At 45.4% G+C, this 13,151-nt stretch overlaps 2 protein-coding genes across 2 annotated transcripts in view; one reads left to right on the top strand and one right to left on the bottom strand.

Annotated features, from left to right (window-relative positions):
* Window positions 1-6,120, top strand: part of Klb (klotho beta) — a 34,245-nt gene extending 28,125 nt beyond the window's left edge. Inside the window, exons 4-5 of the mRNA XM_052199457.1 lie at window positions 1,922-3,065; window positions 5,397-6,120. Coding sequence (XP_052055417.1) covers window positions 1,922-3,065; window positions 5,397-5,785 — 1,533 coding nt within the window. The 3' untranslated portion in view covers window positions 5,786-6,120. The remainder of the gene's footprint in view (window positions 1-1,921; window positions 3,066-5,396) is intronic.
* A 4,012-nt stretch (window positions 6,121-10,132) lies between these two features.
* Rpl9 (ribosomal protein L9) lies at window positions 10,133-13,110 on the bottom strand. Its single transcript, XM_052198588.1, has 8 exons — window positions 13,088-13,110; window positions 12,640-12,686; window positions 12,436-12,551; window positions 11,952-12,047; window positions 11,159-11,291; window positions 10,765-10,845; window positions 10,329-10,443; window positions 10,133-10,210 (listed from the first exon to the last, which is right to left on the bottom strand). The coding sequence occupies exons 2-7, from the start codon at window positions 12,683-12,685 to the stop codon at window positions 10,337-10,339; spliced, it is 579 nt and encodes a 192-aa protein (XP_052054548.1). The 5' UTR covers window position 12,686; window positions 13,088-13,110; the 3' UTR covers window positions 10,133-10,210; window positions 10,329-10,336.
* Between the last annotated feature and the right edge of the window lie 41 nt (window positions 13,111-13,151).

Raw genomic sequence — 13,151 nt, 5'->3', positions numbered from 1 at the left:
ATAGAAAACAGTGTGTTTCAGTGTCAGTTTGGTCTTTTTTACCCCCACATTGTATGCCTTTACCTTCCTGCTAAGGGCCCCCTTCTCTCTCTCTCTCTCTCTCTCTCTCTCTCTCTCTCTCTCTCTCTCTCTCTCTCTCTCTCTCTCTCTCTCTCTCTCATAATCACATGTGTCATCTACAGCTAGTGTTTTCTGGAGGGTTGTAAAGCGCGTGCGTTTTGTTTGATCTCGCCTTGTTTTACCGCAAAATGACCTTTCATAACATCTTTTCAACAATGCCAGGATGCTCTGAACTTTTCAAAACACTGAAGCTGGCCTAGGCTGGGAAGACGGCTCAAGTAATTCATTATACACAGGCTGAACTTCAAGCTCACGTGACCAATGCTTTCTGAGTTTAATGTTCTAGATTGGTGGTTGGCAGATGGCAAGTGGGCAGTAATATGGCTTTGTAATTAGACTATGAAAGATGACACATGAGAAAACAATTAGAGAGAAAATATTTACCAAAGGTTAATTATTAGTTTTCCAGGTGCATTTAAATTCACTCACAGGTGGGGAAAGTGCTTTAGCATGAGAACAGAATTTTTCCTTGCTCTAATTAATCTTGAATTTGGAAGTGTTTTTCTTAAGTCTTTTGTTTCATTCTACTTTATCTTATTTTGGGTTTTTTGAGACAGGGTTTCACTGCGTACTCCTGGCTATCTAGAACTAAATCTAAGCCACCCTAGCTTTGTACAGTGGTTTCCAGTTGAGACACCATCTTCCCAGAGTGGCTCTCTAGTCCTTAGACTGCACCTGAGAAGTGAGAGACACAGCGCCATCCCCATATGGTGGTGTAGCCCAAACTCAAAGAGGAAGGTGTGGGGCTGGGGCTGTACTTTAGTTGATACAGCAGCTGCCTAGCATGCCGGCGGTCTGGGTTTGACCCCCAGTGTGGCATTAGGTGGGGGTAGTGGCATATACCTGTAACCCTAGTGCTTGGGGAAGAGGAAAAAGAGAAGCAGGAGTTCCAGGTCACCCTCAGCTACTTATTGGGTTTAGGGCTAGCCTGGGCTCTAGCTACCTGCCCCCGACCCCCACCCCAAAAAGAGGGAGAAAGAAAAAGGAAAAGAGAGGAAAAGTAAGAAAAGGTGGAAAGCCAGGGAGATCAAAAGGGCGATAAATCTAAAGGATTTAGGCTTAGTTCACTCTTTCTCCCTCACAGCCGGCGCTCCTTGCAGAGAGAGAACATTCCACAGTCTTCCCGTGGAGCGAGTGCTGTGCTCACAGACACACGTGAAAGACACTGCACAAACATGTGATGTTCTTAGGCCTTCCTCCTTATTTTTTAATTGTTTAGGAGATAATTGTTTACCTGCTGTACAGCCCAGGCTGGCTCAAGCTAGCAGTCCTCCTGCCTCAGCCTCTTGAGATTTTTGGCGTGCGCCACTACTCTGGGCTATCAGGGTCAGTCTGGCAGCCGGCCTCCGCTGAGCGCATGCGCTGTTGACTCCTTTACAGCCCCCTTCCAGCTGTGTCACCGCTTATGACAGAGCTTAGACTCTGTCCTTCAATATTGCCTTCCACTGAGGGTACCGAGCCAACTTCCTGCTGCTGTATTTGAACTGTTACGCGAGATGTTATATAACCTGGATTTTTAGGTCAAGTGAGCTGGAAAATGGCTTATTGGGCTTTTCTCAAACAACTGGTCTTCTTTCCCTGTGTGTGGTTCCCTCCCGGTATTTCCCGGTCCCCCTGGAGAATCAAAGGGCTAGAAGCATGGTCCTTTCTTCCTTATTACGAACAAAACATCCTGAATACAGAGACCGTTAGGAAGGGCAAAGTTGTCACTTATCTTGTAGTGAGAGGCTTGGTAAGGCTCAGCTCTTCCGATCTGCAATGAGCCACACTTGATTTAACCGGATGCTTTTGCTTTCCACAGCCGGAGTTCACGGTCTCTTCCCCGCAGTTTACCGATCCTCACCTGTACGTGTGGAACGTCACTGGGAACAGATTGCTCTACCGAGTGGAAGGAGTACGGCTAAAAACAAGACCGTCCCAATGCACGGATTATGTGAGCATCAAAAAACGAGTTGAAATGTTGGCAAAAATGCAAGTCACCCACTACCAGTTTGCTCTGGACTGGACGTCTATCGTTCCTACTGGCAATCTGTCTAAAGTTAATAGACAAGTGTTGAGGTACTATAGGTGTGTGGTGAGCGAGGGACTGAAGCTGGGCATCTCCCCCATGGTGACACTGTACCACCCGACCCACTCCCATCTCGGCCTCCCCATGCCACTGCTTAGCAGCGGGGGTTGGCTGAACGCGAACACGGCCAAGGCCTTCCAGGACTACGCAGGGTTGTGCTTCCAGGAGCTGGGGGACTTGGTGAAGCTCTGGATCACCATCAATGAACCTAACAGGCTGAGTGACATGTACAACCGCACGAGTAACGACACCTACCGTGCAGCCCACAACCTGATGATCGCCCATGCCCAGGTCTGGCACCTCTATGATAGGCAGTATAGGCCGGTCCAGCATGGGGCTGTGTCGCTGTCCTTACATTCGGATTGGGCAGAACCTGCCAACCCTTATGTGGATTCACACTGGAAGGCAGCCGAGCGCTTCCTCCAGTTTGAGATCGCCTGGTTTGCAGATCCACTCTTCAAGACTGGCGACTACCCGTTGGCCATGAAGGAATATATCGCCTCCAAGAACCAGCGAGGGCTGTCTAGCTCAGTCCTGCCGCGCTTCACCGTGAAGGAGAGCAGGCTGGTCAAGGGTACCATCGACTTCTACGCCCTGAACCACTTCACTACTAGGTTCGTGATACACAAGCAGCTGAATACCAGCCGCTCAGTTGCAGACAGGGACGTCCAGTTCCTGCAGGACATCACCCGCCTGAGCTCGCCCAGCCGCCTGGCTGTAACACCCTGGGGAGTGCGGAAGCTCCTTGGGTGGATCCGGAGGAACTACCGAGACAAGGATATCTACATCACAGCCAACGGCATCGATGATCTGGCTCTAGAGGACGATCAGATCCGAAAGTACTACTTGGAGAAGTATGTCCAGGAGGCGTTGAAAGGTAAGGTTTGGGGCATAGAGAGGTGGGAGAGGTATATATGAAAACCTAGGCAAAAAACTCACCACCGACTCAAGATGTGTGGTCCTGAACTCCTGTCCATCCAATTTCCTTAAAATAAGCCTTTATTATTGAATTAAAAAAATTTTTTTCTTTGTTTGTTTGAGACCATGTCTCTCTATGTAGTCCTGCCTTGAAGCTTGCTATGTAGACCAGGCTGGTCTTGAACTCACGGAGATCCACCAGCCTCTGTCTTCTGAGTGATGGAATTAAAGATTAAAGGCGTATGTACCATCATGTCTAGCTGAATTTTTTTAATTTTTACTTTCATCGTTAAAGTTTTTTTTTTTTAAGATAGAGTCTAAGTAGTAACCTGAGCTGACCCCTATCCTGCTTCCGCTTTCCAAGTGGTGACGTTATAAATCCAGGCCACCACATCTGGACTTTTATAAAGTACCATAATCTCATTATGGAAAAATTGCAAAGCATTTTCCCCCATGGGGAAATTTTATTTCTCAAGAAAAGTACCATCCGTTTTGGATTATTTCCAGTGAGCTTCCTAAATATTCCTAATACAGTTGAGCTGAGGCTATTACCCTTTGCCTACAACTTGTTTATTTGGGGAGTTGAACCCAGGTCCCATTTGGCTGTACTAAGAAGCTACATCCCCATAAGTTCTCTCTCTCTCTCTCTCTCTCTCTCTCTCTCTCTCTCTCTCTCTCTCTCTGTGTGTGTGTGTGTGTGTGTGTGTGTAGCTGGAAATTTAACCAAGGACTGACTTCATGCATACTGCCAATACACATCCCCACTCACTTCTCCTTTGTGGGGCTGGGGGCTGGGGTTCAAACTCAGGGCTTTATGTGTGCTAAGCAACCAATCTCAAAGCAGCCACATAACTGATTCTCTTTCTTTCGAGACAAGGTCCCATATATCCTAGGCTGGTCATAAACTCCTACTCTACTGCCTCCTCCTACACTTGCAGGCGTGTGTAATCACACCCGTCTCAACTCTTCCCCCCTTCCCCCCTCCGAGACAGGGTTTCCTGGCTGTCCTAGAACTTTCTCTGTAGAACATGCTGGCCTCAAACTCAGAAATCTGCCTGCCTCTGCCTCCCAAGTGCTGGGATTAAAGGCGTGTGCCACCACCGCCCAGTGAGAAATTAATTTGTAATTACTTCCTTAGAATAGATTGAATTACTTCCTTAGAATAGGTATATGAAAATATTGTGGTAGCAGTTCCCCTCCCACCCTCTTTCTCTTTCTCTTTCTCTCCCTCTCTCTCTCTCTCTCTCTCTGATTTGGTTATTTTTTTCGAGACAGGGTTTCTCTGTATAGCCCTGGCTGTCCTGGAGCTCACTCTATGAGCTCTATTCTGGCCTCGAACTCAGAAATCCTCCTGCCTCTGCCTCCCAGAGTGCTGGGATCACAGGCGTGCACCACCACCGCCCGGTGTGTTAGCAGTTCTCAAACTGGGGGTTGAGACCCCCTAAAGGGGTCTTTTCACAAGCGATCTTTTCACAAGGTCGTATATCAGATATTTACATTATGATTCAGAACAGTAGTAAAATTAGTTATGAAGTAACGACAAAATAATTCTATGGGGGCAGTGATTTCACCACAGCATGAGGAACTGTATTAAGAGGCTGCAAAGTTAGGAAGGTTGAAAACCACTGTGTTGTGGGGATTAAAATCAACAAGGACTAGGGACTTAGTAAGTTGGTAGTCTTTATTTTGCATGCACAAAGCCCTCGGCAAATCCCTAGCACGTACAAGCCAGACGTGGTGGCAAAAGCAAATAATGCCAGTACTCTGGAGGTAGTGACAGGAAGATCAGAATAGTCAACTTTAGCTGACATAGGGAGTTAGAGGCCAACCTGGACTACAGGAGACCTTATTTCCAAAACAAAATCTTCAATAAGAATCATGACTTCATAACTTTTTATTTACATGATCTTAGTTTCAATGAAAACTAAAAATTTTAAGAGATTTTATTTATGTGAACACACTGTAGCAGTCTTCAGACACCAGAAGAAGGCATCAGATCCCATTACAGATGGTTGTGAGCCACCATGTGGTTGCTGGGAATTGAACTCAGGACCTCTGGAAGAGCAGTCAGTGCTCTTAACTGCTGTGACATCTTTCCAGCCCCCAAAAACTAAATTTTAAAAATTGTTTATTTATATTCCAAATGTTGCCCCGCTTCCCGGTCCCCCTTCTAAGAGTTCTTCATCCCATTCCTCCTCCCCTTTGCCTCTGAGGGGGTCCCTCCTACCCCCTAAATTCTTATTCAAAGATACTTTACTATCCATTTGTGATCAATGTTTCTTTTTTTCAGCGTATCTCATTGACAAGGTCAAAATCAAGGGCTATTATGCATTCAAACTGACTGAAGAGAAATCTAAGCCTAGATTTGGATTTTTCACATCTGATTTCAAAGCTAAATCCTCTGTAGAGTTTTACAGCAAGCTCATCAGCAGCAGTGGCTTCCCCTCTGAGAAGAGCAGTCCTGCGTGTGGCCAGCCTGCAGCCGACACAGAGTGTGTCATTTGCTCTTTTCTCACGCAGAAGAAACCGTTGATCTTCTTTGGTTGTTGCTTCATCTCCACCCTGGCTGTTCTGCTATCAATCACCATTTTTCATCATCGAAAGAGAAGAAAATTCCAGAAAGCAAGGAACTTACAAAGTATACCATTGAAGAAAGGCCACAGCAGAGTTTTCAGCTAAACTGTCACTTCTGTCATAGTTTAAAGATTCACTCCAGTTCCATACACTGGTAACTTACAATGTGAGAGACAGCTGTAACCAAGGTGAAGACAATCAATGCCTTTGAAGTGTGGTTCAAATAATTCCTTTTAGGTACTGACAATCAGTGAATCCGTTCTTTGAGCTGAAGACACTGACAGTAACTCTGGGCATGCCCCTAAACCTTGCTTCAGGGACTGTGAATCGCTACTAAACATCCTTTCCCTCTAGCTTTCTTCTGTAAATAATCACTATTCATGGCAAAGAATTTAATTTTAAAAAGAGAAATTTTGTTCTCTTAGACTTCATAGTTTAAACCTGTTTTGATGTCACTGTTGTTTTGAGACGGGTCTATTATGTAGCTCTGACTGTCATGGAACTTTGGTATGTAGACCAGGCTGGTCTCAACCTCACAAAGGTCCACCTGCCTCAGCCTTCTGAGTACTGGGATTAAAGGTGTGCATCTCCATGCCTGGCTAAAACTACTTAAACTGGACAGTTAGTGACATACTCTTGTCACTTCTAACAAGGTGCTCTCTGGTTAGGTCAGGGTTATCCTCAGATGGAATGTACAAACACAACAGGCTTTTAGATCATGCTTGGTCATAGGTAAAGCATACGCTCAAACACACCAATGTTAGCTTTCCTCAAAAACAATTTTTTTTTCAGGTACTTCTTGTGAGTTCTCTTACTGGATTGTCATTTTTATTTCTTTTTGTGGCAGGGTGAATGGATTTTTCTGTGTAGCTCTGGCTGTCCTGATACTTGCTCTGTAGAGACCAGGCTGGCTGGAACACAACAGATCCACCTGTCCATCTCCCAAGTGCTGGGATTGAAAGTGTGCAGCACTCTGCCCAGTTTGGACTTCTGATTTTAAAGGCGCTTCATGGGTGGAAAGATGGCTCAGTGGTTAAGAGAACTGGCTGCTCTTTCAAAGGACCCTGGTTCAATTCCCAGCACCCCCCCTCCACATGGCAGCTTACAATTGTCTGTAATTCCAGTTCTAGATCTGACAACCTCATACATGTAGGCAGAATATCAATGCACATAAAAATGTAAAATGTAGCTTCATAACTCATGTCATAGAAAGATCACAGGATACAGCAGTAGACGTAAGTATCTATGCACATCAAGTTCTCTTAGCTTATTGCATAGCAATTCCCATTTTAAAATAAACTGGCATTACCCCTATTATTCTGGAAAAAAAAATGTTTTTGAGGTGACAAGATTTGGCACACTTAGCAAAGTTTAAAAGATGTAGATTGTGGGGCTGGAGAGATGGCTCAGCAGTTAAGAGCACTGACTTCTCTTCCAAAGGTCCTGAGTCCAAATCCCAGCAACCACGTGGTGGCTCACAGCCATCAGTAATGAGATCTGATGTCCTCTGCTGGTGTGTCTGAAAATAGCTACAGTGTACCTACATATAATAAATAAATCTTTAAAAAAAAAAAAAAAGATGTAGATTTTTGGGCTGGAGAGATGGCTCAGTGGTTAAGAACACTGACTGTGCTTCCAGAAGTTCTGAGTTCAATTCCCAGTGACTACATCGTGGCTCATCCATCTGTGATGGGATCTGGTGCCCTCTTCTGGTATATCTGAATACAGCTACAGTGTACTCAAAATAAAATTATAATTAAAAAAAAAAAAAAAAAAGCCGGGTAGTTGTGGCCCACGCCTGTAATCCCAGCACTCTGGGAGGCAGAGACAGGCGGATTTCTGAGTTTGAGTCCAGCCTGGTCTACAGAGTGAGTTCCAGGACAGCCAGGGCTACACAGAGAAACCCTGTCTCGGAAAAAAAATAAAATCCAAAAAAAACAGAACAAAAATGTAGATTTTACTATGGCTTACCACGAATGGACAAAGGACCATAGTCCTGCACTGCCCCCTAGAGCTTCCTAACTTCCTCAGGCACACAGATGTAGGGATCTGGGGCCAGTCTCCACATTACCCAGTCACTGTCAACCTTCTCCAGGGATTTAGACTCAGAGTCACAGAAAAGCGGCTCTTCCACAAAGAGCCGTAGTGGTAAACCACCCTAAAACGTTAAAGGGTTGTAACTGCATTCCAGATCTGCCATTGTTAGATCTCACAATCAAGGCATAATTAGGATTGTTTTCCAAGACAGAACTTGTGTGGCTGTCCTGGAACTCCGTAGACTAAGCTGACCTTGAATTAAAAAATGCGCCTAAGACACTGCCTCAGCCTCCCAAATACTGGGATTAAAGGCACGCACCACCTGTGCGCCAATGTATTAAAATTCTTATAATTTAAAAACAAAATCAGAGATAGCACATGAAAAAAATGATCAAGTTGCTACTGGACTAGCCAGATTTAACAGCAGATCTGTTTTTCTACTCCTGGTTAGTACAATCATCCCCCTGTATGTGGGTGTTTAGCCTACATGTGTCCTTGGAAGCCAGAAGAGGCATCAGATCTAGTGCAACTGGAGTTACAGATGTGAGCTAACACCAGGGTGCTGGAAACCAAACCTGGGTCCTCTATAGGAACAGCCAGTGCTCACCAGCTCTGAGCCATCTTTCCAAGTTTAGCAGTTCTTAGGTTTTAGAATGACACCCATTATAGCTGGCTGAACAATTGTCTTATTAGCCACATCAAGAAAAGCTGTACTTTTCGCCTTAAAAAAACAAAACCAAAAACTGTCTTGCCTGCATACATACCGATGCTCACCTGGTACCTTTGGTGAAAAGATTTTTTTGAGAAAGTTTCATGTATTATACAGCCCAAGCTGGACTTAAGTATTATATATATAATATATATAATCTTCAACTCCTGACCCTCCTCCCTCTACTCCACTGCATGGGGTACAGGACTATACCACCACATACCCAACTAAAACCTTTCCTATTTAACAATGAGTTCTCATTAAGCTAAGCTCAGAACTCCTAGCCCAATGGTTTCTTGCTGCCACCCTTAGACAGGGAGCACATGTGAGGATCATATGAAAATCGTTAGCTCAGGATCTGATATACCAAGGAACATCACATTCTACATTTAAAAAAACCCACTTCTAGTTAAATCTTTAAATATTGCCTTACCTGTATTTAACCTCTGGGAAGTGAAATACCTGTGTCTTAAATTTAACTTTCAGTGCAAATAACCTGGTTAATGCCATTTAACTAATGCTGGTTGGAGATGAACAGATTTTGGCAATTTTCTTGACTCCTAAACTGGCCAAATACCTATAGCTGACGAGGGTTCTTATCCTGCTTTGATCCCCAAGGCTAGGATTACAGACAAGCCACATCTATCTGTGCTGCTAGCTGGAACCTTGTTAATCCTGGGCAAGTATCCTGCCAACTGGTCTTTCCTGGGAAGGGTCTCCATAGCCTTGAGTGGCCACAAGGCATCGGAGTTACCAAAAAATGAGCACCAAATGCTCTCAACCAGCCCAGACATTCTAGTTGTTATACTTAAGGCAGAGATGGAGGACAGTATAGTGCTGCTCTTGCAGCATTAAGTAGCGCTCAGCACTTTTTTGGTTTTTGGAGACAGGGTTTCTCTATATAGCCCTGGCTGTCCTGGAACTCACTCCGTAGACCAGGGTGGTCTCGAACTCTTAAATCCACCTGCCTTCCAAGTGCCAGGACTAAACTCTCAACTACGAGGTGACAATTCATTCCAGCTCCAGGGAAATCTCTGGGCACCCAGAAATAGATTCAGACACAGGCACTGCCTGTACCATAGAACTTTGGAAGGCATGCCCCCAATGCAGGGTAAAAGGGTGACAGTTACTATACTAATAGCACCTATGAAGGACAAAACTGGTTTTGAGGCTATTAAAGTATTGTGGTCCTTGCCTGCAGTGAGTAGGCAGAGGCAAGATGGAATGTGAAACCATCATAGGAGAGCCTTCTCCAAGAAGTCGCACGTCTGGGACTAGCAGTGTCTAGCATTCCAATTCTGGCCACTCCCTCAGGTGTGTGGGGAAGTATTCCACACACACCAGGTCTGTTTCATTTAGAATCCCACACTCAACACTTACTGTGTTTACAGTCTACACTGGCCTCGAATCCCTCAAGGTCCAGCTAAAAGCCCCTCTAAAATGCACAAAGAAACCACCTCGACTTCTACTTCCCAGCTCTAATGAGACATCTGCCCACCCAATAGTCAACATTATGCCTAGGTCAATGTCTTACACCTCTAGGACCTTCCTGAAGTGCTATAATTACTGAGCATCCACCAGGAAGGTTGCCTGTCATTGCTATTTTAAGCCATTAGTTTCTATGAAGAAAAAAACCTACCAAAAAACAAAAAATTGATAATCACCCGACCCCATTATGTAATAAAAAAAGACCAAGGACACACAAATCAATATACAAGTCCTTTATTGTCCTCAAAGAGCCCAAATTGTATTCATGATCAGGATTTTGTTTCTGGAGCTGGAAACTGTAAAAAACAAAAATACATGTAAAGTTTTGTCAATGTTCCTGCCCTGAAAGTTCTTTAATCATTCTCAGCACACTGAAGTCTTCTGAAGCAGTCAGCTGCAGACACGGGCACCCACCTGAGGCCTCACTCGTCAGCCTGCTGCACGGTTCCCTTCTCAGACACATAGATGCCATCCAAGAACTTCCTGATATCCTTGTTTTTAACTGTTGTGGCTTGCTGAATAAGAGCGGCTACACAGGAAGAAGCACACAAAGCCATTATTTCACTAGCCAAATTCATCTTATACAAGCCCAACTAACTGGAATTCAATTCCTGGAGCCTACACAGTGGAGGGACTCCTTCACAACCCAACTAAACAGTGGCACACATATCCCAATATAGACACAACCGCACACACAACCATTTTGTATTCATGATACAAAGTATATTACGTAATATATAAAGAACAGATTCATAATTTTTTTCATTATTTCTCAGAAGCTCTTTAAACAGTTTTTCTTTGTAATTCAGAGATAAAATGTTAACATCCGCTATGACATAAATACACATACCTGAATTTGAAACAAGTTCAATATCATTTCCTTCAAGGATTAACTCATCCTTCTGGGCTTGAGACACAGAACAAGCAACACCTGAAAGAGATGTTACCATGAGATCTCACAAATACAACCCTATCTAAAACTCCAAGCAACCAATCACATTCTCTAAGACCTTAGGGTTGTGTCATCACAGACACAAATGTGACCCCCAGGTCTCACAAAAAAACTACTGTATCCTACAACTATTTCAACATACCCCCTCTTCAGAAAACCTGAAGCTATCAAAACCACCAAAGGAGACAGTGCTGAAATAGTCTTCACCACACCCAAAGACTAAGACTCCACCCAAGACCCAAGGACAAAATCTGTAGCAACTTCCCCATCATTCCTGAAGGCCCACACATACCTGTCCTCATCCGAACCCTGCGGATGTATTTCTCACCCAAGAAATTTCGGATTTCAACTAAAGACCCATTCTCCTGAATGACGACGTTGATGGGGAAGTGAGCATACACGGACCTCATCTTGTAACGGAAGCCCTGCATTAAACAAGCAAGCTGTGAGCAATCTTGAACAAACTCAGTTCAGGTTGGCCTAGATTGAGATTCTTCCCCTAGGATCACAGTGCCCCCCCCCAGTCAGCTGAAATCCCTAAGGTGCTTTTGTTGTATCTTGGAGATTTAATATACACACCCAACCTACCATCTGCAAACTGCAACACATCTTACTGAGGCTCCCGGGTGAGTTTGCTTTTCTATCTCACCCTTTCAGTGAGAGCACAGGATCCTCACTCTCGGCATTACAATGTTTGTGGAGTCACTATAGCTGCCACCAAATAAAGGACTTCAGGCTATGTAGGTAAATAAAAGGCCCAGTCCTTCACGGGAACTGGAGCAACAGGTCCACGAGAGACAAACTGAACTAACAGTGACTTCAGATATGCCCAAATTAGACCTTTGCTTACCCATGGTCCCACATACACCAATTAATCTCATCTCCACTACAGAATATCTACCAACAAAACCCCTGAAACTGGAGTAAAAGAGCCTGCCCAGCAAATTCCTAGGTTTGAGCCCACCCCCCAATACCTGAAATTGCCTTGTTCATAAGCGTCTACAGACCATCCTGGCCCCAGACATTTATATATACAAACAAAACACATTCAAGTGTTAAAAAAGCATCGCGGAGGGCCGGCTTACCAGTGTAACACCCTTGATCATGTTCTGAACATGACTGCAGATGGTTCTGACAGTGGCCAGCTCCTTTCGGTTACCCCACCATTTGTCAACCCGGAGCTGTAAAAGAACTTCAGAATTAAAACACTGCCCTTTTTTGCTGGTGAATACAAGCAGTCAAAGCCTCATACAAATGCCCCGTATGTTGCATGCACAGGACCCAAGAGAGGGACGATACACCTCCCCCGCCAAAACCGGGAACGCAACCAAGGTTACTAAGAAAAGAACTGACTTGAATAACCACTCAGCCACATATTTGGGGGGAGAGGTTTAAAATCAGTTTCTGGGTTTTACGATATTGGAGTTGACTTTGTAATTTCATCAAAGCAAAGTCCTCTCTGATTTCAGGCACTCAACTGGTATGAAAGGTGTGTGCCACCACGCTCGGCCAAAGGCGCCCGATCGCAGGCTGTTACGAAGAGGCACCTGAAGATACTCAAGTCCTTACCCTTTTCTTCTTCTTTCCAAGAAGACTCAGTTCTACATTGATGTGATTGAAGTCCCTCCGCAGGGTTCCCCTGGGGCCCTTCACAATGACTGTGCGCCCCTTCAGAGTGATGTCGACTAGAAGAGAAGATGAACTCGTGAGACCCACAGGCCAGGGCTTAGAGCATGCAAGCAAACCGTGAGGGCAAAGCGGGAGGCCTCCTACCATTTTCTGGAATGTCGACAGTCTGATTGCTGAGAATGGTCTTCATTCTGAAACACAAACACCCGGGTAAGAAGGCTGGGGCGGGGAACGCTCTACACCTGATAGCGGGCAGAGTTCCGCTCCAAACGGAAATCGCCAGCGAGGAAATCCGGCGCCAAAAACACGAGTGGGTCGGTGAGGAGTGGCCCGGGGGCGCGAGGGACGGGGACGGGCGGGCCCCCGTGGAGTGTTGAGAAACTCGGCCCGGTGCGCCATGGCGGAAGAACTGCGGCCGGAGTGGGCCTTAAAGCCCGCACGCAACTTCCAGCTTGCGCCACCAAATCCAAAGGACCCATGTCGCGATGGGGGACAGTCGGGACAAAGACTCGGGGCATCAGGTCCGTGCCTCCGTGGTCCCCAAAAGAGGATGGGTTCAGATTCCCAGGGCAAAAGCCCGTAAGGTCCTCACCTCGCAGTAGATGGGGCAAAGAGAGATCGTCTTTCGTCATCACGTTCTTGTAGTCAGTCAGGGC

This window comes from Apodemus sylvaticus, chromosome 11 (genome assembly GCF_947179515.1).
Source record: "Apodemus sylvaticus chromosome 11, mApoSyl1.1, whole genome shotgun sequence".
In the NCBI taxonomy this organism is placed as follows: domain Eukaryota; kingdom Metazoa; phylum Chordata; class Mammalia; order Rodentia; family Muridae; genus Apodemus; species Apodemus sylvaticus.
This window is presented reverse-complemented; position numbering and strand designations above follow the sequence as displayed.